This window comes from Falco cherrug, chromosome 14 (genome assembly GCF_023634085.1).
Source record: "Falco cherrug isolate bFalChe1 chromosome 14, bFalChe1.pri, whole genome shotgun sequence".
NCBI lineage: Eukaryota > Metazoa > Chordata > Aves > Falconiformes > Falconidae > Falco > Falco cherrug.
In genome coordinates, this window is record NC_073710.1 from 18,977,810 (window position 1) to 19,002,657 (window position 24,848).

At 38.6% G+C, this 24,848-nt stretch overlaps 1 protein-coding gene across 1 annotated transcript; it reads right to left on the reverse strand.

The window, feature by feature from the left end:
- Positions 1 to 1,206: 1,206 nt before the first annotated feature.
- Positions 1,207 to 24,368, reverse strand: MLYCD (malonyl-CoA decarboxylase). The gene is made up of 5 exons (XM_005432360.4): positions 23,752 to 24,368; positions 13,444 to 13,556; positions 12,041 to 12,197; positions 11,390 to 11,539; positions 1,207 to 2,527 (listed from the first exon to the last, which is right to left on the reverse strand). Exons 1-5 carry the CDS (start codon positions 24,301 to 24,303, stop codon positions 1,994 to 1,996), a joined length of 1,506 nt encoding a protein of 501 aa, XP_005432417.2. The 5' UTR covers positions 24,304 to 24,368; the 3' UTR covers positions 1,207 to 1,993.
- Positions 24,369 to 24,848: the final 480 nt, after the last annotated feature.

A 24,848-nucleotide genomic window follows, 5' to 3' on the forward strand; every position in this document is an offset into this window, starting at 1 on the left:
AAGTACTAGAAAGACTATACATACATGTGGTTGTGCAGAATACTTACTGTAACTACCGATCCAAAAGCAAAAACTGACAATTACTCTAAAGTTTTTTCCTCAGGTTGGCCAGGATGGAGTTGCCCGTTCAAAGTCTCTCACTGAAAGTTTCCAATGCTCTGAGCATTTAATCCTTAGTCCTTAGCTCCTCAGTTGAAAATAAAGAAAGTGTAATCAAATAATCTTCAGATTTCTTTATACTTCTTTATACTATACACATTTAGCCTACTAACCAGAGAAAGTGCAAAAAAATAAAGCCCAAATCAACTTATATTTTGGCTTATAAATATATGTATCTATCTATTTGGCACCAGACCACCATCACCACAATTCAAGGGGAACTCAACTTTTCTTTAGTGGTTTTGGCAACTGAAAAATTGCTGGACACATCTTGCTTTCAAGAAGATGATCAGATTGGTTATTTTTAAATCATACCTATCAAAGTCAATAAACTAACTTTAATTGCTGATGTATAAGTGTGTGAGAAAGCTGTTGCATTTTTTAGAACTATTGTTAAAAACATAATGAAGGCAACATGGCATAGAAGAGTTGCCACTGGTAACGTGCCATCACTGCCACTGATGACTACCTACTGTTTAAAAATGTCTTTGCTCTCAAGGAAGTAACAGCCAGTGAATGTACTCTCTCCTTTGACTATCACTGTTGCAAAATCTACCATGAACAGCAGTTAAGACAAGCTTTTCTCTGCTTGGAAGATACGTATAATAAATTCCTGTAACAGGTTACCAGCTTGGAGGATGGGATTTTTTTCTAATAATGAATTTGAAAAAGTGTATCCAATTACACAATTTCATTCTAGGAGTACAACTAATTGGACACTTACAGTTTTCTTCACTTCTGTTTTCACACATGAGCAGGATCTTTATCACATTCAATTCCTCTGCATAATTCTTTTCTTGAAAACAGTACTGGAATTTCACCAGACATGGAATACATCAGAAATTACAAAAAAGCATGAAATTCTGTCAAAATGGTCCTTCTGCTGCGGTGATACTGCTATCAAGCAGGGCTGTTAAGTGAAGAAAGGTACATGCTGAAATACGCAAGACATGATTTATTGAGAAAGTTTATTTTATTGATTTACAGGTCACACCCGCCTCATTATTAAAAAAGCTTTTTATCAAAAGTATAATATATATATATATATTTAGAAACTTCTCAACTGATCCCAAATTATCAGTCTTTCTTATTCCCCTCTCCTTCCCTGCTCATTATATTTTAACAGACAAAGGTGCAAATATAATACTACATACCGGCTGCACTGAGAAATCCTGCTTTTTCAACAACATTAATGCAAGGCTTTTCCATGCTCCAACAAAGTAAGGATTCAAGGAGATTTTTAGTAGGTTTGAAACAGGAAAATACCATGAGGTTTTATTTGAGTTTTTCAGGGTGAAAAGGACAGATATTATTGAAATAAAATCATAGATTACAGTTTTTCAAATACATTTGGCCAAAAATTTACCTTCGTTCAGTACTTCTTTCCAGGTACTTTGGTACTGATCTATCTACAGTAGTATTATGACAAAGTGCAGTTCCTTTCAAAGACACAGTTTATATAGGTTTATTACCAACAGAATAATGGTATGACAAGTATTTTCCATTCAAGTCACCACTGAGTTGTAACTGACTGAGATAATTTTACTCACCCTTTAATACACACCTCCAACCCATCTGCATGTAACAGTGACTCATCAAATGTGGGTTTTTTTGTGACAAATCACAAATGTAACTTGCAGTGACTCAATCACACCCAATCAAGTTTTGAATACATGGCAATATAAGGAAGACAACCGATAACCTAGGTAACTTTGCATCATACTGTGCTGAGTCAGTTTGTTTGACAAGGGACATTCTCATTTAAATATAGACACTGCAACATATTACAGCTCTTTACAGGCGAGGAACACTTCTTAGTTTTCCTAATATTTAACTAAAGCTTGCTATTTTGCTGGAATTGAGACACCAAGGAAAGAACCTGCTCTGAGGCTTTAATGTGTTTAGTCCCCAGGTATGCTGCACTATTACTGGCTGTGTCCTCTAAGAAATACCGGTAGTTTACCATCATGCCACAAGAAGCAGCAATGCCCCGAGGGCTTGTGTCCGCCATCCAGTTTATCCGCCACATCACAGAGCCATTCTGAAGATGAAAATTTGCTACTGGGTTAAGAGCATAGCCACGATGTTTCTCTCCGTACAAATACCAGGCACAGAGTCTCATAAGTGGCGAATGGAGCACTTTAACTAATTTTTCTGATCTCACCCACTCATTGTTATTCAAGACTTTCTTTAGTGTTTCAGTAGTAGAGTCTCCCGTGATCTCAGAGATTTCTTGCCCTTCTGATTCTGTAAAAAGTTCATTTCTTTCCAGTTCTTTCGTTTGTGAGGAGAGAAGACCAACAAGCCATTTTGTGAATCCTGGGATAGGTGAAAGAGTAGAAAAAGCTTTTATCTGAGGAAGTTCTTTCTGCAGACAAAAGGAGAGGAAAAAAAATCCTGAGTTTTTTCATGATTGACAACGAGAAGTCTGAGTGAAAGAACAGCTGATACCCTTTACTCGATGTCAAGCGAAGACTAGGGAATCTAAGAACTAACTGATACACACAGACAAAAGAAAAAAAAAACAAAAAAAAAAAACCCAAACCAAACCACACCTTACCCTGCCAGTAATAGGTTAGTGACTAGAAAGCATTTGGACCATGAAGAAAATTTTAACGCTGAGTTACAGTCCACACACATAATCTATATAAAAGTACTTACCAACACTAAGTTCTGGTATATCATTTTATAGGCAGAAATAAACAAATATGAGTGCATGCCATAAAGAAGTTATTCTAAGGAATAATTTAAAAAAAATAAATAGAAGTTTTCAAAACCTTTTAAATATCAATTATTTTTCATAGGTAACTACCTGTTTTTAAATCATGGGCAGGTTATTATTTCACTCTATTGTAAAGTCAGGAGAGGTACAATTTCTAGATTTTAGTGGAAAGAGTATTTCCTGAAGTTGTGAAAGAGGTTCTTTATACAGGCTACTACTTTTCATGCTATTCCCAAACTATAAAATACATTGATAATATAGCAAGATAAGAAATATATACTTGCAGTAAAAAAATCAATCACACAGTTCAATACTTATTTTAACAAAATAGAACTTATTCTCTACTCCTACTAATTTATGAGTAAAAACTATTAAACTATGTAATCATGTAAAGCAAGACATACATAAGGAAAAAGCAAGACATACACAAGGAAAATCATGTTAATTTTGAGGCACACCACTGTGAACAATAAAGAAGGTTGTTAAACTTACTGTCACTTGGAATTAACAAAAATTACGTCAGTCACCTCTGCTGAAGGAGGGGGGCAAGGAACAGAGGGAAGACAGAGCTGAACTGAAACAACCACAGTGTTGTTTTAATTACTGTTCATGTAGGAAGAAGTGGTAAGAACCAAGACATTTATCAACCTTACAGAAGCATCTTAATGTCAGCACAAAATTGTCTTTAAATGACTACAAAATGCATTTTTTCTACTTTTGAGTATTACCGAGATAACCATTAAAAAGTCATCATTGCTCAGATGCTACCTTATACTAGCAAATGTTAATGGCATGCATGCTGCTGGGTTGTTTGAATTGCACCTGCGCTGTTGTATCCTCAGGTACCGCTGCGGTCCACAAAACGCTGCCACCTGCATTCTGTTTTGTGGGGATGCAGAAGCCAGGGAACACGGGCATGGCATACCTCCGCTACAGACTCGAGCCAAGCACCAATTCCAATAACTTCAATAACCAGAATAATATTCAGCTAGTTATTTACATCTTTCTTCTTCCCACACAGAGCTTCCCAAATAGCTTAGTGCTGTTCTCCTGGCTTCCAGCACTACAATACACCAGCCAACTCAAATCCACCACCTCTTTGGTTCTGTGAATTATAATGGTATAAACTGGACAATCTCACTCCTTCCCTTATCTGAAGTTCTTTGACTATAACACAATCACATAAGTCAAATAATTCCCCTTTCAGGACCCGACAGGAATAAGAAAAGCAGACCAAGTTACAACAAAACACCACATTCAATCTCCTTAGAGGACTGGATAAAGAAAAAAGCAAATCATTTTATAAAAACATTCCTTTCTGTATCTTACTGAACAAAACAACCATTTTTGCAACAAGCACGCCCAGGAGATCCTGTCTATCATATTCCCAACTGCTATACCGACCGTGGTCTGGTAGTGCAATACTAGTAAAGTGTTGACCTCCTGTGACTTTTCCAAGTCTCTGCTAAAGCACATGATATTTTATTTTTAAGAGCAATTCTGAAGCAGAAGTCTGTAACAAGATCTGTGAACTACAACTATAAGGTTTCATCACATATGCATTTCATAAAAAAAAAATAAGAGATGTCTGTGGAAGACAATTTCTGCCAGTATCTTAGCAACTCTACAATTTTAGAGAATACAGCATTTATAAAACAGAACAGTTTATTAGGATTGTGCTCTTACTGTGGACTATGGCTACAAGAGGCATGATTATAGAAAATATGTTTTAAGTAAAAGAACGTTTCTTGGAGTAGACAGTTCAGCCTTTTTAGAAACATTTCTGTTGAAAAAGAGAGCAATGACCACAGGAAATTTAAATATATATATATATTTGGAGGCAGAAAAAAGGCAAGAATGAAAACAGAACAAAGCAACTCTACAGACTACAAAAATCTTTCCCTCCCCAATCCCACGTTAAGTACATCCCAATGGATCTAAAGACTATCTATCCATAAATCAATTCAAAATAACTTTAAAATTTGAATGCAGAACAAAATGCATTCACTAGATCTTCCTCTGGTCACCTTTTATCTGTCTCCTTGTAGGATTTCTCAGTCAAGGAGTATATCTAGTCATCACATCTGGAATCCACTTCTTTAAAGCAGCAGGATCTTAATGAGTATTGTGGAGGAGAGTTACACTCAGATGCCCCCTTACCAGCTACACTTCGCTTAAACACTAGGTCCCACCAAAGACAACACTACTAGCACAGAACCACAGATCTCCTGGAGAAGGAGGAGGGAGGAAGATGGCACAGACGTAAGTTTTTAAAGGCCACTGGAAAAATATTTCAAGATATTTGTTTCTGGAGAAAAAGCTGAGAGCATTCAAGTTTTGTCGAGATGGTAACAAGCAGCATCACTTGCTACCTTCATTTCTCCATCGGCACTCTGAAAGCTGACCAGTGATGACTCTACTGTGACCGGCTGTAACTTAGCTGCTGAGACAATCTGCTGTCTAGTAATTTGACCTTTTCATGTCAGCTCTTACGGTGACTAGATGAATTTCTGCCCAGAAGGGAGGGCCACAACTCCCTTCTGAAGATTCAGTGACCCAGCACCCTTCTGCCTGTCCACACAATAATGATGGATGACAACTCAGCAACTGCCTAGGTCGTGACAGACCTGCAAACGAACCTTAACGTACAGAAACACAAACCTGTAATCTATAATGAGAAGTACCCTTTTCATGTCAGTATCCTTAAGCAGCAGCAAGCTCCCCCCAAAAGAGACTGGATTTTAAAATGAGGTTTCATTCCTCTATGTCTTCATTCCTGTTGAGCTTTAAAGTTCCTCCTTAGTCCGAACACAGAGAACACAAGAGATAGGAATAAATCGGTAAAAGTTTTCAAATCAATGACATATCAAATGAAAAATCCTCGATGTGTTTCTTTTTGACCCAAAAATGGGATAACATTCCTTGAAGGTTTTCCTTTTTTTCTAACTATATTAACCATTCCATAAGAGATAGTGCCTTTGAGAACATATTGCTTAGGTCTCTTTCATGAGCTCTTCACAGATATTTGGGGTTAAAACCTGAGAAGGGAAGAAGGAAGGTAATGTTGAAATTTGAGAAGCAGATCTCTTCTTTCAGGTAAAAGGAAAAACTGACTGGACCAAGACAAAAGGCTGCTTACCACGAAGTCAAGCCTGGAAATCTTCTGCACCACCTCTGCTAAGAAAGTACAGCATTTGAAAATACTGTTTTGCTACTGAACAGAGCTAATGCATAGGGCTTTTCACACAGGAGCTGAGCCATGCCCATTGCTTCCATAGGGTAACAATTCCAATCTCATTTCCCAGCTTGCAAAGCCAAGAGGGTACCTATGCACCATCCACGATGACAGAAGTGAGAAGGAACGCCAACTTCTCATATCTGTGTACCAATAATAACCACTGCAAAGCTCCTAAATAAGAAACTGATACTTTGCTTCCTTGTGATGTTGACTGCTCTTTGTTTATCATTCACTTTGAGGCGACCTGTTCACCAAGCCCAACCCGAAGTATTCCACAGAATTTAGCAGCTCCTACTCTATTAATAGAAGATAAGACATAGGGCCCCATTTTGAAGCTACAGTACAGTCTACTACATATCTGATAAATGCTTGAGCTTAGGAGCTCATCTGAGGCGGTCATTTCTTGTAGAAAAATAAATAGATGCAGTGAAGTGTGCACAGTTATGCTGTTGCTAAATTGATGTGCTAGTTTCTAAGGCTATTGGTGGAGATCCATTAATGTTTATTTGCTTGTCAGAAACCTACACACCATTAAGAACCAGCTGCTCATATTGTTTTGGGGTAGATTTCTGGGTTTGGTCATCTTTTAGTTTGCTTTTTTTTCATTGCAGAAGAGTGCAGATTTCTCCTATTATCCGTATCTCATTTAAAACTGTCTTGCACTCTAAAAGCTGTAGTCCAAGGTCACATTTTTCATCAATGAAAGCAAAGCTTGTTTTGGAAATTATGATCTCCCCAGGTCACCTAGATCAAATTAAGGTAGCAATTATCAACAGCCCAACCAGAAAGCTAAAATCTGCCACCAATTGTTAAGCATTCTATTGAGCCACATAGTAGCTATCAGTTTTCTCCCCCAAATGCCACAGGCTATAAAATTCTAAGCAATTTTCTCAAAGGCTTCACCACAGTTATCTGTGTCTGTCATCTGCAGACGGAATTGCTATGATGTACCTTCTGTGGAGCTACAGACCATTTGGAGTGGCTATAAACACATTATGAATTAAATGTCTGTCTAATGAGGGATCTATCTGTCTACGCATTCACCAGCACCTACCAGCTTGCTAGAAATGCATCTGCTTGCTCACTTTCCAGCACCCAATTTGGGGGTTGTTTTCTTACTAGTTGCCTGAAATTGTTTCAAAATCCAATTCATTTCTAGGAACAATCCAAGCTTAAATTTAAGAAATACGAGAGATTATTTTTGTTGCCTGCTCCCTGCTTTACATACATTAATATAACCAAGAGACTACACAGAACGCAGAGGTAGCCTACTCTCAGATTCATATAGGGAGAACTGGGACCAAAGTGGTATCAGTGGAATAATGAATTCATCCCACTGCTTACCCAAAATAACCCAAACAGGATGTGCTCAGATAACAAACCCCTTCTATATTATTTGTGTAGCAAATTTTTGTCAAGCACCTACCAAGAAAAACCTCCTATTCAGAGCAGCACACTTTCTCCCAGGATGCCCTTTGTATGCAACACAAGCTACATCCCTAAGGTCCTATTCTGATCTCCATTATATCCCTCCCCTTTCCCAGTTATATTACAATACCTGTGGCAAATGCCAAATCATAACGTCTAGGTAGAGATTAAGGATTCAAACTGCTAACTGTGCACATATAAAGAGATGAAACTGAGGACCCATTTCTGTGACTCAACTTCATACGTCCTCCATCTGCTTAAATTAGCGAAAGACTCACAAGCAGGGGCCATTAACTTCTATGCAGTGCCTCAAACAGTGCTTAACGTTGAGGGTTGTAATCTTCACCAGAGCCTCTACTGCTGCAGTTTTCCTAAAGTCCTAATAAAAACCCATTTGCAATAAATACTTCCATGAGGGAATCTGTACTTGACATCCTTTGAAGATGAGAAGTGCTACCCTACATACGTTCACGTTTAGCAGTGTATACGACCAGTTCTGGCAAATTAACAAGATTTCTACAAGATTAAGCTCTATCTTAATTGTCTATTAATGAGACTTTAAGGAATCTGGTACTAACTGAATTTATAGACGTATCTTTGTAGTGTAGATACCTGCTAGATCAATGTTTCAGAAACAGTTTTTAAAAACCTTACCAAATAAAGGCTTCAGTGGTAGAAAAAAAAGAGTGGTTATTAGCATATTTCTAACTTAGTGCATGTCTTTTTCCGATCTAATAATATGCATTCATGACAGGTCCAATTTGGGGTTTTCCTTATGAAGACTGACAGCTGAGAATTCAGTTTTGAGGTTATAATGGCACTTACAAGTAGAAGCGTCAGAGGAGGTTAAGTTAAGGCAAAGTCAGATAAAGGATTCTTACTAGAGAAAAGTTTTAAGAGTTTGTAGTGCCTTGGGAAAATACAAATCAAGTAACATTCTGCAGATCAAACAGATGTTCACAAAAGATACCTCAAAGAAATGGCAAGTTAAAAAAAGTGTATTAACCATCAACAATTCAAATATAATGAAAAACAAAATCCTCAACCCTTCAAATGGTCTCCTCCCAAAGCATTTTATTATCAGTTAAATTAAAGACAGTCTCAACTTATATAACCTGGAACACTTGGTGATTTAGTAGCACTTAAAAAAAAAAAATTGTTTATTGAAAGCCATGCAAAGGTTATATAAAAAAAATCCTCTTCCCATCAGAGAACCCAACTATCTATTTTTACAAAGGCTTCTGGAAGCTTGCTTAATGAGATGTAATTTCTGAACCAAGATTTTCTTGCTGAGGCTATATTGTTTCAGCTGATGTCACCAAGTCAACTCAGCACTACCGCAATACCATTTGTCCCTTTTAAAGTGACTATAATGCTGCTCCAAAGAATTATGTCCAACCTGAACACAGACAACCTTGGAAAGTCCTTCACTTTGCTTACACCTGACCACAGAGAAAAAGAATACATGTGTGCAATTAATGCACTGAAGTAGGACTTCCAGAATTTTGGGAGACAGGTAAATCAGGCTGCCAAGAGTCACATGCCCTGCCTTTGCCCTGAATAATCTAACTTCACAGAAATTTTACAGTGTATATGCTTTATTTTGAAGCTGAAGTACACAGGGCTTCTCTCCACTGAGAGGTGAATCACAACATTTATAACAAAAGCTGAGTAAGTATTACATGAGCACATCAAGTAATTCTGATAACAACAGTATAATGATTTAGGGTCACTTCACAGATGTAAAATACGTAATGGGAGACGGTTCTTACAGAATTCAAAACAACAAAATCAAGAAAAGCACTTTGAAATGAGGAGAAAGAAAGCGTGAAGGAATGGGAAGAAGAGAAAAAAATATATTAACACATCAAAGAGTGGAAGATAAATTATTAGAGAACCAGATTCATCATGGATAAATAATCCTGGACTATCCTTTGTATCTTTTTTAGCCCTACAGTGGTATGCCTACAAAGTTTAACATCAAGAAGTCATGGTGTAGAGGCAATACATGGAGGTTATTCTACCTTTAATGTACAGAAATAAATATACACAGGCTGTTCAAATTTTGCTACAGCTTCATAGTTAACGAAGTACATGTCCAATTTGCCATATAAAACCTTACTAATAACAGCACATTTTTCCGAACATCTTAAAGCAGTGTATGGAATTTAAGCAGGGAGGAAGACCTCCATCTTTGGCATTGTATGGAAAGCACTTAGCTTTCAATAGCTTTGAATATTAAGTTATTTAAGCTAGAAGCAATAATTTTATGATTAGAATGTATTTAAAGGTATCTCAGCCAAAGTGTTTCTTATTCATCATGTGTTGATGAACACTGAAGAAGGGCTGGATTTTATAACACTGACATGTAGAAACTTCAACATAAGTATAAATAAAAAGCACCTTCTGTTGCACACATCCTATTTTAGATCTTGCAGGTAGGTTACCTAAGTATAGTGTGTCTATTTTCCTTTATAACTCATTCATAACTTTTCTAGAGTTGTATTTGTCTATCACTAATTGCTTACATTGTCAATAGCGTTATTTCGTGAGAGCAACTCAATTATCCAGAAACTATTTCTCAGATGTGAAAGCAGATAACTGCATGAATTTATTCCAGTTTCCCCTCAGTCAAGATCAGACAGATGGCATGGCCTAATTATACCTGGACTACCGCACTTCTAACAATTAATCTAAAAGCCATTCTGAAAGCAAGAAGCAACAAAATTCAGCCAAAATATCAATTAAAAACAAAACAAAACAAAAACAAAACACTTCAGGGCAGCAAGCTATGGTTCAGTAGTTGACTACTCAATCGTTTTGTAGTAGCAGAAGTTTGGTACATCCACTTTTAAGTTATTTGTATAAAAGTTCTAAATCACATACAATTTTCCAGACATCGTTACTGATCCAAATGTTGGAACAATGAATATAAACACTGAATGTAGACACAAGTTCCTTTTAAGTGGTAGCTGTGTTAATAATTTAAGTAGTAAAGACTACTTAATACAATATTGTACCCAACAAAGAAATGTAACTGTCTCTTTCACACCATTCTGTACATAAAATAATGAATTTATTACTTTTTCCAGTTGCTTGGAAGAAGGTTCCACAAGAAGTCCTAAAACTATTAGCAATAATCCCATAGCATGCAATGATATTATATAAATGCACAGAACTGACTTGCATACAGTAACCGATTCCTGTGACTTTCAAATGTTAAAGACATTTTCTTTACTTACTACACTGCAAGAAATGTCTGGGCAAATAAATTTCTCTCCCCTCCCTTTTTTTTTTAAATAGACATACTTAAGGCAAGCATGCAAACTGCATAATCAGTGGCAACTCAACATAACAAACAAGAAAACTGATTAATTAATGTACAGGAATTATTTTTGTTACTGGAACAGCTGCAAGATTTTGAAAAAGGCACAGTCAGGTCCATTGAAGAGAAAACGTTGATCAGAGGCCTGGTAGAGAGCCTGTTAACAGGCTCCACCCACTCAACTGAGAGACAGTAGTGAATCATATTAATACACTACATTGCAAAATGCAGCTCCATTAAAGCTACTTTCAACAGAAATGTACTAATTTGACTTTTAGGCAACCTATGCTCACGATTAGGCAAGCACAAATATTTCACACAGTAATTTATTATGTTATATATGTTAACTATGTAACAGTATCTACACCTGGCAGACACCTGCTAAAAAGCTACACCTGTAGGGCAAGACCTAGCAGCTCCTTGCCTTGAGCCATGACACAAAATGGAAACGTAAACAGCAACATAAGGGGGGGACCATTGGTCACGCAGCATCTTAAGTACCCCCCACCACACCTACCTGCAGCTCTTTTACAACCCGCTTAATGAGGTAAGTCCCAAGTTCCACACCTTGCAGTCCCTGCTGAGTCAAACTGATTGAGTAGAAAATTGCTGTTGTAATTTTGTCTGTATCTTCTGTTTCTAAAGGCGGCACTTCTTTCACTATGGCCTGGGAAAATAAGAACTAAAAAAATATTAGTAGTAGATATTAACCTCACTATGGGGGTGGGGGGCCTTTCTTTTTGACTTTCAAATGTGTTAACACTTTTCCCCACTGTTTTATTTGTTATCCTCTGTGAGAAAAACCGCAAATCTAATAAAAAAGTAGAAAGAAGAGCTGCTTATCCATCAAAAAGTGCAGGGAACAACTGTAAAACTTTCAGAAGTAATCACAACTGCTTTGAACTTTTAATCTCTTTTGCTATCTTTTTCTTAAGTATTTCTCTTTTTTTATTCTTCTTGCACTTAAGCAAAACCTCAAAATCTCAACTTACATAACACAGAGATAGAGAGAATATCCCTGTAATTTTTAAATGCCAATTCTTTCATCTTTTAAAAAAAATGAAACAAAAACAAATACTCCCAAATTATAAAGAATTACAGGTTTTAAAAGATTTTTTTTTTCCAATTTGAGCACTTTGCTGTGAACTGAATGCATCAGTGACTGTACCTGGATGTTGCTGGAGATATCACTGGTTAGTGCAACATGCAAGACTATCAATGGTTCTCCTGGGATTGCACAGTGAGAAAAAAAGTAGCATCTTCTGTATGACCCAACTCGACGTTTCATATCCATCCAGTTTCTAACAGGATGCACAGCTTCAGAACTCAATAAGAACATAAAAAAAAAGTAAAATTATGATTTTATTTAGAAAGAGGTCAACTGCCAATCCTACAAACAAGCTCAGTACTCTTCCCATTGATGTCAGTGCAAAACTCTCCAACCAAAAAAGGAGAATCGGGCTGTAAGCGAAAAAACTAAAATTCCTCAGCAAACTGTGGCAACACCTGCTCTCTCTAGTTTTCTTTGGGATATGCTTATTACATTCTGAGATTTCACTTGGAGTTTCTGTTCAATATCCGACTGAGATGACTTTCATTCAGTGTGTGAACACACCTCTAAGGAATTAGTTTTCCCAAGCTACAAAGCAGTCTCTTAGCACTCCCACAGTCATGTCTTCAACGAATCATTCAAAATATTTTTTTCCCTATTACATACTGAAAGTCCAGTGTTTGCCAAATACCTTTAAGATTAAATATTACTAATTATTTCTATTTTGAAAATTTAGCTTGTATGAGGTCTCTTTTCTTGCCTCATCAACATTTGTCATGTACTTTCAGAACTCTTCAGAGATTCATTTTTCTTCAAGCTTTTTATATAACAAAAGGCCACACAACATAACTTTGAGCCAGTCATCTTCATCACTACAACTCTGAATATTTGACAGAAGTTCAGAAATAAATGTAGACTTTAAGGAACGTTTCTAGAAAACAGGGTCCTCTCTTCACCTATAGTTTACAATTGATTCTGTGCACCTCACTAGTTCCAGCCAGGAAGGGAAGCCTAACTAAATTAGAAGTAAAACGCATTCTTGAGGTTTAGGCACCCCATGCTGCCTCAGACTTAAATAGTGATTCTCTACAGACACAACACAGTGTAGACTGAGGGGAGAAGAAGGTGGCAGTGGTGATGGAGGCAGCAGTGACAGCAGCACCTGTGGGAGGAAAGGGAGTGCCAGAAGGCACTGCTGCAAAAATCTGGGTTTGTAGAAGTGACAGCAGCACCTCTGGGAATGTGGGAAGAATAACTAAGGTTGGAAGAAAAGACAGCAGTCTACAAGTGCAGTATGTGTACTAAAGGATCAAATTATGAGACAAATTATCTCTTTCACTGTTTATTTAATTCAGGTTTTAAAATCATGCTCTTTAGAGTGTTAAATACAACTATTCCTTAATTATAGTTTCCCTATGGTTCAATATTGAAAAGCAGTATCTTGAAAATAGTCAATCTCTGCAGCCCAAAGTATTTCATCACCTTTTCATCAATGAGCATTAGCAACTTTTAGCACTTACTCACTAATTTTCTGGAGTACTTCACAAGGTGATTGCCAAGTGACCCTTTCCAAGTTCAGGAATCCTGTTGAGAACCACTCTGAAAGCATGTTCTTTAGAACTCCATTCATTTCCTGCAAACAGAAGAAAGATGGACTTATCTGCTAAATAAACTAGGTAGAACATAGCAATGTGAGTAAATATAACCTTGATTATTTCAAACTACAAAATAAGAAAGTTCAAGGAAATTAATGCATATGCTTGAGAAGATTAACTACATAATAACTCAGCTTTCCTCACACTGGACTAAAACAATGAAAATGCTTAAAGACACTGTCTATAGTAAACTGCAGACAATTAAATGGAAGATAACACAAAACAATGCAGATTAAAAGCAGACAGTAAGTAGAAGTATTCAAGCAGCCCTGACAATAAGGCTGCAGTTGCAGGGATGCTCAGATTTAAATCTCAGAAAAAAAAATCATGGGAAATTTGATGAAAATAAGGACTTGAATTTTACTATAATTTTCTACATCTGAGTCTCTTCTCAGTGCTCAGCAGTTCATGCTGACTATTAGTACTAGTTTATTAATATAAGAAAGTCATCTATACTTTAGTAAACATTTTTTCCATCTCCCTTTATGAGAAAGATACAGAATAGAAATTTACTCCTGCACTGTCTGCACCATGATTAATAAATGGAACTTTCTACTTCTGACAGAACTCCAAGGTACGTAACATATCTACTGGAGGTGACTGGAACACATACAGGCACATTTAGGCATCAGTAAACTACAAAAAATGCTTCAGTTTGGACTTTAGCATGGATTGTTCAACTCGGCACAGGAGCTGCACGTGCCCACTCAGGATGATAAATTAGAAAATTAGTATCTTTCAACAGGATGCAGATAAAACCATTATCTTTACAGAATTTTTCTTCTCTATAAGTATGAAAATTTTAGAGCAAGACAAACAAAAGCAGCAACATAAGACTACAGAACTCAAGAATCACAACAAATTTGGAATAGTACGACAGAATTAAAGCCAACTGTAATATCAAATACTTTCAGAAACATTCATCATAATAATGAATTTTATATCACCTACTAATTTCCTGCTGGCTACATTATTAAAGATTTTCCTGTCTAAAGTTGAGTTTAGAAAGTATTCTTGAACTCAGTGCAGCATGAATATCCCTTACAGAGATTCTAGAGCTTATTTTTCTTTCTTACTTTTGCTTTATATACAGGACACCCTGTGATACCAGCACCAATTTACCAACAGCCTCATCAGAAATGCAGGCTTACCTGAAACTAACAAAATAACCATTTATTTAAAAACAAAACCTCTTCACCCTCTTCAGACCTTTATGAAATAGAGGCTGCTGCCCATGAAATAGACAAAAATTATGCTACAAAGTATTTCAACTTGCTACATTTACCCAAAACAGCAGAAGGAAAAAAAATAAACCTATCCAGAAAACACTTAACTACTTCAAACATCTTTCCAAAGCTCTGATATAGTCTCGGGACTTCCATAAAAAAGCAAAAATATTTCCTGTTACAACCTAAAAAAGATTAAAATTGTAGAGACAAGCATCAAAGAAGGTTCCTGTGGGCCAAAGAAACCGATACAAGTATTCCAAGACTGAAAAAAGGACAGTTCTATTGTTTAATTTAACATACCAGAAAAAATAAAATATTCAAACCCCGACTGTGATCAGATACTTCAATCTACATGGACCAACCCAAACTCAGAATTAACTCCTCCCCTAAAAATTCCTAGAGTGAAGTTGATGGTAATGACCACAATCACGGAGTTTGCAAGGTAAATTCATAACAAATCCTGGCTCTTTCCCATACCTGAAGTGCAGAGTCAAATTTTCCTTCAGTTCCCCTTTTTCCTACCCACCCCTTCTACACTTATGTCCTGGTTTCAGCTGGGATAGAGCTAATTTTCTTCTTAGTAGCTAGTGCAGTGCAATGTTTTGGGTTTGGTGTGAGAACAGCACTGACAGGACACTGATGTTCTTAGTCGTTATGGGGTGATGTTGATACTAAGCCAAGAACTTTTCCATTTCTCAGGTCCTGCCAGTGAGAAGGCTGGAGGGGCACGGGACTTTGGGAGGGGACACAGCCAGGACAGCTGAGCCACACTAGCCAAAGGCATATTCCATACCATATGACATCATGCTGGGTATATAAACTGGGGGGAAGAAGAAGGAAGGTGAGAACATCTGGCATTATGGCGTTTGTCTTCCTGAATAACCATTACACGTGATGGAGCCTGGCTTTCCTGGGGATGGCTGAACACCTGCCTGCCCATGGGAAGCAGTGAATGAATTCCTTGCTTTGCTTTGCTTGCAAGTGCAGCTTTTGCTTTACCTATTAAATTGTTCTTATCTCAACCCTTGTGTTTTACATTCCTTTCCGATTCTCCTCCCATCCCTCTGGGTGAGGGGGGAGTGAGCGAGAAGCTGCGTGGTGCTTGGTTGGCAGTCAGTGTGAAACCACAACAACTTACAAAGCTGCGTTAGTGAAATACATAGGCTTTTGTTTGGCATCAATCTTTGTTTATGCAGAAATACTACTACTATAGGAATGATCTAGAAGAAAACCGCCATTCATCTGCATAGAACAATTCTATCATGCATGAAAATTTTATGCTATCTTTCTGTACTTCCTTCAGTAGCATCCTCCAGTATTTAAGAAAATAAAAGCTTACTCATTGAAGCATAAATTGACATACACTTCAAATAGAAAATTGATTGCATTGTTCCAAATAGAGGGAGTATCCATGAACTCTTCCATGAGGTCAACTCTCCCAAGATTTGTAAATTAGTTTTTTTATTGGTCTTTCTCAGTAGGGGCCTCTTTCAGTTATATAATAAATGGTGCTGCTAAAAGTCATCTGCCAAATTGTACTTCCACCTGCACTTGTACTACAAGGCCGAACAAAGCCTGCATATGCTAGTAAAAAAAGCTGCTAAATGAATATGAAATTGCAATAATAAATTAAAAAAAAATCACCTTAAGTACATTTATAGGATAAGCAATCTGCACTGGAAAACAACGGAAGCCACAACACTGCACGGCACCAGCATATAAAGAAAACTCTGGAAAAAAAATACACATACATGACTATCTGCAACAAGTACCAATGAAGAGCTGAGAAATGAGGGATCAAACTGAACAAAATCCACCCTGGCAATGGACAGTCTTCATAATTTTTCACCAACGCTTTGACTAAAATGCCCTGCCTTCTCTGTTTCAAGGTGACACTATCCTATACAACAGTAGCAGGGAAAGGGGGAGGAGGCAACAAAACAGATGACATTAATATGGACCAGATTAGCTATGTCAAAACTTTGCTACTAGGATAGTTAAGAGGGACACGTGCAGTATACCCTCCCCTGCCTAATAAATGAATCTATTACACATTTATAGCAAATCTGATGCTTTGGGGAGGTTACCGGACGCATGTTAAACCTGTGCTGCCTTACTACCTCAAAAGAGCAGACAATTTGTATAATATGACATTACTGTAAAAAATGCATAATTACTGTCAGCTCAGGGCACCTCAACACTTGATGCAATTCAACATCACTCAGCTGCATTTAGAGTAGCTGTAATCTATACGGGCAAAACTTGTTTTGCTGATGCTTCTGGGCTAGTGGGTTAAAAAGAAAGCAGCAGGTAAAACAAGCTGTATCGAAGAGCCCAGAATTGTCTGCAAAACAGCATCTACCATAAGAGGCTCTTTCTGGCACAGCTAAGACATGAAGGAATTGCAACTCCTGGGCAGTACAACCGAGCAGGTACCGGCCTTCAACCTCAAAAAGGCTTGCATCAGCAACAGTTTTATTGAGAGAAGCTGAATTTTAATTCAAGTACTCTCTCATACAGATTTGTCTGTCATCTTTCCCCCACCCTCAACACATTTTTCCTCTTGAACTGCAAAGGTGTAATTGTCCTAAACAAGTATATTCTGATTGTTTTGTTTATTCTGGCTTTAAGGTACTTCCCTTGTAAATACTTGTTTCTGCACAGCTCTAAAGCTTTTAGAAAATAACGATAACTCATTTTGGTCAAATACCCCTTGGTGTAGCAAAAGTCTCCAGGTATTTCAGGATTGTTTGGTTTGTTTACTTTTGTATGCGCACGCTGTAAACCAAAAAACTAAGTTAGCGTTGTCAGATCTGGGGTCAAAGTAACAGATTCCTATAGCTCTCTTGTCAACCATCTGCTTTGTGGAGCACCACTTCGAGCTGCAGTCTAGCAGCTAGGAGGAAAAACTGCTGATGGCTGCACTCCTGCCAGTCATTATTTTGCACACACTGCTCTGCATCTATTGGCAGTACATGGCTCAGATGGCAATGAGTGACTTGGGAGAAAGCCAGTTACACTACACAGAAACTGGTAAAAGTGGCGAACATAGGAATCATGCATTTTGCTTCTCTAAAGCACCTACAGGTTTAGCAAGCATGCTCCATACAATGGGACATACTGATGCCCAACTGAACCAAAGGCTACTTTTCAAGATGCAGAACACATTCTAGAGCTACTTTTGGTTCAAGATACAGCTGTATAAAAGCAATGCAATTCTATCCAAAGAAGAAAGTGAAGAAGATGTGTTTTCAGCAATGATTCTGGAAGAAAGGAATATTGTTTATGGGGAATTACAACTCAATTCAAATAATCTGTCAGCTGTATATAATAATGCTTTATAAAACAACCCAGTGGCATGCAGACCAAAGAATTAGAATAGTTCCAGTTGGAAGGGACCTACAACGATCACGTAGTCCAACTGCAACTGTGTATGTTGACTAAACATCTTAGTGCAGAAAGATGTAACATACTTTACACTATCCAAAACTGTGTTTAATTCAAGTCATCTGAGCAAAATTCTGAGTTGTTTGATATCATAGTATATGCTAAGTTTCTGAAAGGCTTGACTACAATGATGACAGTCTCAAGTTAAGTTGCCTTATTGTATAAATTTAGCAGTAAGTAAATTCTTATTTTCATTTCAGAGGGCTTTCTAGTCATGAAATTACATCTTCAACATTTCAATAAAAAGACAAAAAACAATTTATTATTCAGCATCCTGATTTTAAATTTGAGCAACAAGAAATACTCAGACTAGTATTTAATATTACCAGCTATACTTAAGTTTCTATTACCTTACTATAATAAACTGTGATTATTTTTATTTTTCTTCATTCTGTGTTCTTGCTACAAGACAGAAAATTACAGGCTTTTTAATCTTCACACCAGGTCCCTATTATGGGGCAACAAATGGTAAAACTCTTATGAAAAATGTAAATTAATTTATTTTATTAAGAAAAAAACTGCCTCTCTGATGAAAGAACTATTCAAATTTCCCTCTCAAATTACTAAAAAATAAAATACCCTTTACGAACAAAATTTATATGCAGATATTTACAGACAAACATAATACAAAACAGCAGTAACTAACACTCCACACATATCAAACAGATGGCACAGTTATTGTTAGTTGCTGGTTAGGTACCTGACAGGGCTACAGGAAAAGTACTCTGCCAGCCTCACAAGAGTCGAATTTTTCCATAGCTGTGGAATGTTTGAAGTATTTAACTCAATATGCTTCATCATATAAGCATACTGACTTAGAGATCTACTCTGATATTGCTGAGTGTTTAAAGGTGTCTTTATTTTTTTTTACAAATTAGCTTCAAATATATATACAGAATACCCCTGGTAAGATACTGAAGAATATCCCCATCAGCAAAATGGGATTCAATAGTGTGACACACATAAAAGGGAATTGTTTTTCTGCTTTTTTTATTGCTAATAGTAATTACTTTAGTGGTAATGGTAGTGCTGAAAACTTCCCTGGCATTTGTGTTTTATGTTGTTTGATGTCTTATTCCTAGAAATAATAATTTTTATTCCCCCCCCCTTTTTTTGCTCATTTAGATGAGTAAAGTGTGCACGAGCATTTTCAAGTGACTTAATCACCTGTATAAGTTATTTTACTGTATGCTATTGAACAAACACAAAATAGAAATGCTTTATCAACCACTATCCAACAGTCCAAGCGGCTTCTGTGTCGATACATTTTGAGGAAATAGGAAAGTATTTTATGTTTAGAATGCAGCAGCGGGTAATCCTTGTTTTAATAGGTCTTTCAAAATGCAAAGTAGAAACTAAGGACTGTCTTAAGAAACATTTTAGACAATTTGGGCAAAACCAAAATCCCAATAAGCCATATAATGCATTCTGTAATTTTCCTCCAGCATCACAAAGATCCATTTAATTTTATTTCCACATTTACTTGGCAATGCAGACTAAAATAGACAGAAGTTATAAAATTCTTGTTGCACATTTGTCTTTATGTATGTTAGCATTTAAATCAAATCTACAATAATGAAATGGCTATACAAGACTTTTGATACGTTAATATCAAACATTTTTTTTCAGAGAAAAACTTTTAACTTTCATTTGTTTCTCTAGTTAAGGGCTTCTTAGATCTTTAAAGCAAACTGTTTCAACATTCAGATTCTCCATATAGCCACTGTTTCACTTGAGTAAACAGCTATTCTAATCCATTGATGAATCCTCATCAACCAGACCACAATTCTTTCAAGGCAGTACAACTGGGTGAAATAAATACATCCTTCTGTGGATTCATGTATGTAAGACATCTATCACAAGTATTTCCCCTCCCCAAAAAGCCAAGCAGAGCTTACACACAAAATATTCTCCCTTGAAGACTGTTTTACCATTTTCAATTTCTCTATTAAAACTGAAAACCATCTTCCCTGATTACAGGAAGGTCAGTGCTCAAATTTGTAAGAAAACTTTAAGGAAGAAAAAAAAAAAAAAGAACTCAAGGGAAAGTCCAACTTTAGGTCCTTGCTGCATTTAGGAGCTGCTACTATGGGGCAAAAGACACCCAAAACAATTACAGTATTTCTTTTTCTAGTAGACCAATACAAGAACAACAAGTTTACAGATATACTCCAACAACTGCTTAATTATGGAAGCAGATTTGTGTATAAATCAATTTGACAAAAATGCTATCTTTTTCACAATCTTGCCAGCAATATGAACCTTCCACTGATTTTTCTAAATCATATGGAAAGATGAAGAATATTTTAAAAGCAATAGTTGAGTGATTTGCTACCTGAAATAATAATAACGTTGTGAAATTTTCACCAGAGCCCATATTTCAAATGTTGAAATCGAGTAAGTAAGCAAAATATAAAAAATATCAAGAGGGAAATGCTGGCACAGAAGAAGTAGTATTGCAGGTGAGAAGGTTCTGAACAGTAAGAGGAAGAATTACACTTAGGAAACACATTTTCAACAATTTCACTCTGTGCATTGCAAGGGCTCATCAGAAAGTCAATTTGTTTATAAAGACAGTGGAAAATGTGTGTGTCCTTTAGTGGAAGGAAGGAACAGAACACATGAAAAGAACATGAGGGGAAAAAAATTCAAACAGCATCATGAAAAAGAATTAGGCCCAGCTTTAATGTAATTTAACTGGTTAAACAATGTATTATGTGTCAGTACTGTTTTTCTGAAATGGTCATCTTAACATTAACCATGAGGCTTACAACAGTAATAATTGATTCATATATTTATATTTAATAGAAAAGAAAATCCACCCCAAGATAGATTACAAAGGAAAAATTCTCTTCACCATATATCCTGCAAATATTTTTGGTGCACTCTGAAGAAAAAAAAAAAAAAAAAGGCTGTATAGCTTAAAAAATACATTTTACCACTAAATTTTTGCCATCTCATTACCAAGAAACTTGGATCAAGAGTATCCATCATCTGTCACATGTTCATAGAAAGACATTTACTGTGTCGTAAGAACTTGTCACTGAGAAAACCCATAATTTTTCTGTCTTGCTCTAGGCAACGATTCTGCCTTCTAAAACAAACTTAAATATAAACTAAACCTTATTTGTAGCATGTTCCTCCTTTCTGCACGGTCTGTCATTTTAAGTATTTCTAATACATTGTTCAGGATCTATGTTCAAGATCTATGGAATTCTTCCAATAAGGTAGTCACCATTCTTCTCCATTTCTTTTAAGTCAGCTTTTTCAATCCAATTTGCCTTACACTGGGTCCTGACAGCTAGGGCACTATGACTTCTGATTTAATGGACACTGCTAAAATAGTCCAGTGACTTCAGTGTTCAGAATCTTTCACAAGTCTAATAATGAGACACATTTTGGAGCACAGTGCATCTAGGCACATGTCTCACAGTACATAAAATCAAAGTTAAGCATTTGCCTTTCTTCCTTTACTACAAACATCAATTCAATTTAAGAGGTGATTTAAGAGAGACAACTGAGGGCATTATGAAGATGTATATACTTGGGAATAACAGAAGACAATACTGCACCAGTTTGCAGTGCATCATCTATTTTGTTAATGATTTGGAAACAGTGAAACCAATGGAGAAACAATCATCAGGTAATTTGCATCTTCTTATTTTAAAATAATACCATAAGAAAGTCAGGAGACAAGAATTCATCATATGTTAACAGTGAATCCTGACACGTTAACATCCATTCCAAATTCCAGAACTTTTCTATACTTTTTTTTCATCTCTTTCCTGCAGTTAGGGAAACCAGTGAAGAACAATTCTGATATGGTCCACTCCAAGATCCCAAAATACACACTGTATCACAAGAACAGTTTTCTACTCAAGATCATTTTTTTTTTTAAAAAAGAAAAAAAACCCCAAACCTTTAACAACCCCTCTCACCACCAAATCTGTAGCCTGAATATTCTACCATACAGTTTTCTCTGTTCTTGACATTTAGCCTCAGAACAGGTAATACAGTATCTCAACACCTACAGCTTAAGGTATCAAATTAAATACACACGCCCTCATAGAACTTCCTCTCAAACCACTTGCACCAGCTAGTAACCGGCTCCATTGCAGAAACTGTCAAGATTTCCTGTAGGTTGGGCATTCCTTTGGGTGCTCATAGTTATTCTGACACTTATTTGCAATAGAAGCAATTAGATTTTAAAGGCCAAGCAAGACACTTATTTCAGAAGCAACATATAATACCCTTCCCAGACATGCCAGCAAGAACACTGGACTAGCACATAGTTCTAGGTCTTGGTTCCTGTAGAAAACAGATGAGAACAACCTAAATGAAACTCCAAACTACAAAGAAGCAGTATCCAGAGTATTCTTACAGCCAATAGAGTCACAAACAAAACCCAACGCAAACCAGTTCTAGCTTAATCTTTCCTGGCTTACATGCTATTTATGACCACCTCTCATTTTTAGAGTATATCACATTTGAAAAATAAAACTGAACAACAAGCACAATATTTTGAGAAGACTTAACAGAATGCTTATGACAGCCCTTTTACTGAAGTTTTAGTTTTGCAGACAATATTTTCCTACTTTCAAACAGCTTTAATATGTTTCTCATCATACTGTATTATTTGATGCATGCACATTCAGCTGCTTTACACATTTGTATCCTGCTAATTTTGCAAAGTTCGTCTCTTTTTACTTAAGATCATCCAACTGGATATGGAATCTTCACAATGCTGATGCTACTTCAGTTACGTGATGACCGCAGTTAACTGGCAGCACTAACATCAAAACCACCCTATTCTTGTTAAACTTAATTTGGATCCGAGTATCAACAAATAAGTTATGGATGTACACCTGACCAGCTTGCTTTCTTCATTGCCTTTTGGGAAGTCCTGGCACCTCCTGGGAAGTCTGGGCACCTCCTGCCAGTCATCTCCCACACCATCCGGTCCTCCACACTTCCTCCTCGCTGCGCCATGAATGGGGATGTTCCGCCTCATCTCCTTTCTACATACCACTGAGCTAAGCCATGGCAACTCCTTCCTCCTGTTGATACTCTTCATCACCAGCATGACACAACTGCTACGTCACTTCTGGCCCACACTGGACTCAGAAGCCACACCACTACATACCGCTCCTGCAGTGAGCTCCTGACCGCTTGGAAGCCCCAGCACGAGCAGCATCACGTCATGCTGCATGTCCCACAGCTGGGCCTCCAGCTGTCACTTGACCTTGGAAAGCCCATGGCGTCACACCACGGGCCACTCCTGCCCTGAGCCGTCAGCAAAGCCACCTCCCACTGCTGCCATGGCCTGTGGGATGGGGTTAACTCGTGTAACACCACAGGGACCCCAACAGTGAATGAGGCTTACAGGACACTTTCCAGCCCACCATGGACACCCCAAGAGTAGCGCCATGAGTAGGAAGCCCCAAGCCCACATCCCCAACTCCCTTTCAAGGCCACCCACACCCAGCCCAGCCCTCACCTTGACATGAGGCCCGTCCACCGCCTTGGAGGCCAGCCCCTCCACCAGGTCGCCCCTCAGCTCCACCAGGAAGCGCAGCCCGCCCTCCAGGCGGCCCAGGTGCTGGAAGAGACCCCGGTACTGGGGGCTGAGGTAGTAGCGGAGCCGGTCCTCGGCCTGCAGCAGGGCCCCCAGCTCCCTCTGCTGCTCCCGGGCCTGCAGCACCTTGGCGCTGAACTCTGCCACCCGGCCATGGTCCACGCCGAAGTCGCGGGCCAAGCGGGTGAGGAGCTCGGCCCGGGGCGGCCCGGCCTCCAGGGCGCGGTAGTACCGCACGAACTCCGCGCTGCGCAGCTCCGCCGGAGGCGGCGCCTTCTCCTTGGTCTCGTAGGGCGGCAGCGGCGGTACGGAGCGGCTCAGCAGCTCCTCCATGCCCGCCGCCGGGGCGCTGCCGGAGCCCGCCGGGCCCTGGCACAGGCCGCCCGCCACCGAGACGCGGCGCAGCCCCCGCGGCGCCGCCCAGGGCCCACGCAGGAAGGGCCGCGCGCTCAGACTGGGGCCCAGGCGGCTCATTCCGCGCCTCGCCGCTTGCCACAGGGGGAGAGCACTCGCCACCGCGGCCAGGCCGCAGCACCGCCTTCGCGCCGCAGCGGGCGGGCTGATTGGCTAGCATCACAGACTGATAGCCCGCCTGGCCAATCGAAAGTAAGAGGAGTGTGGCGGGGTTGAGGTGGTGGCGGCCGCCATCTTGAGCGTGGCGCAGGGGCGATCGGGTCACCGGGCTGCCTCATGGCTGCCGCGCCGCCTCCCGGGGTGGCCACTGCGCCCGGCGGTGTTACCAGCGCTTATTCATCGCGCAGAGCCTCTCCCTAAGTGTGCTTTCCCCAGGGCTTCACTGTACAACCCCCTGGCTCCTGAACCTTTCTCAGCTGTTGCTCTCATTCTTCCCTTCCTGCCGCTTTCCCTCCCAGCTCAGCTGCACCAGAGGGCACAGAGGCCTGAGGTGCACATGAGCCGAGTGATTTAAAGAATGAAGTCAAAATTTCTTAGTGACTAAGTATCCTTTATTGGCAGCGCTGGATGCACGGGGTATCCTTCCGCCTAACGTGCATGTCTAA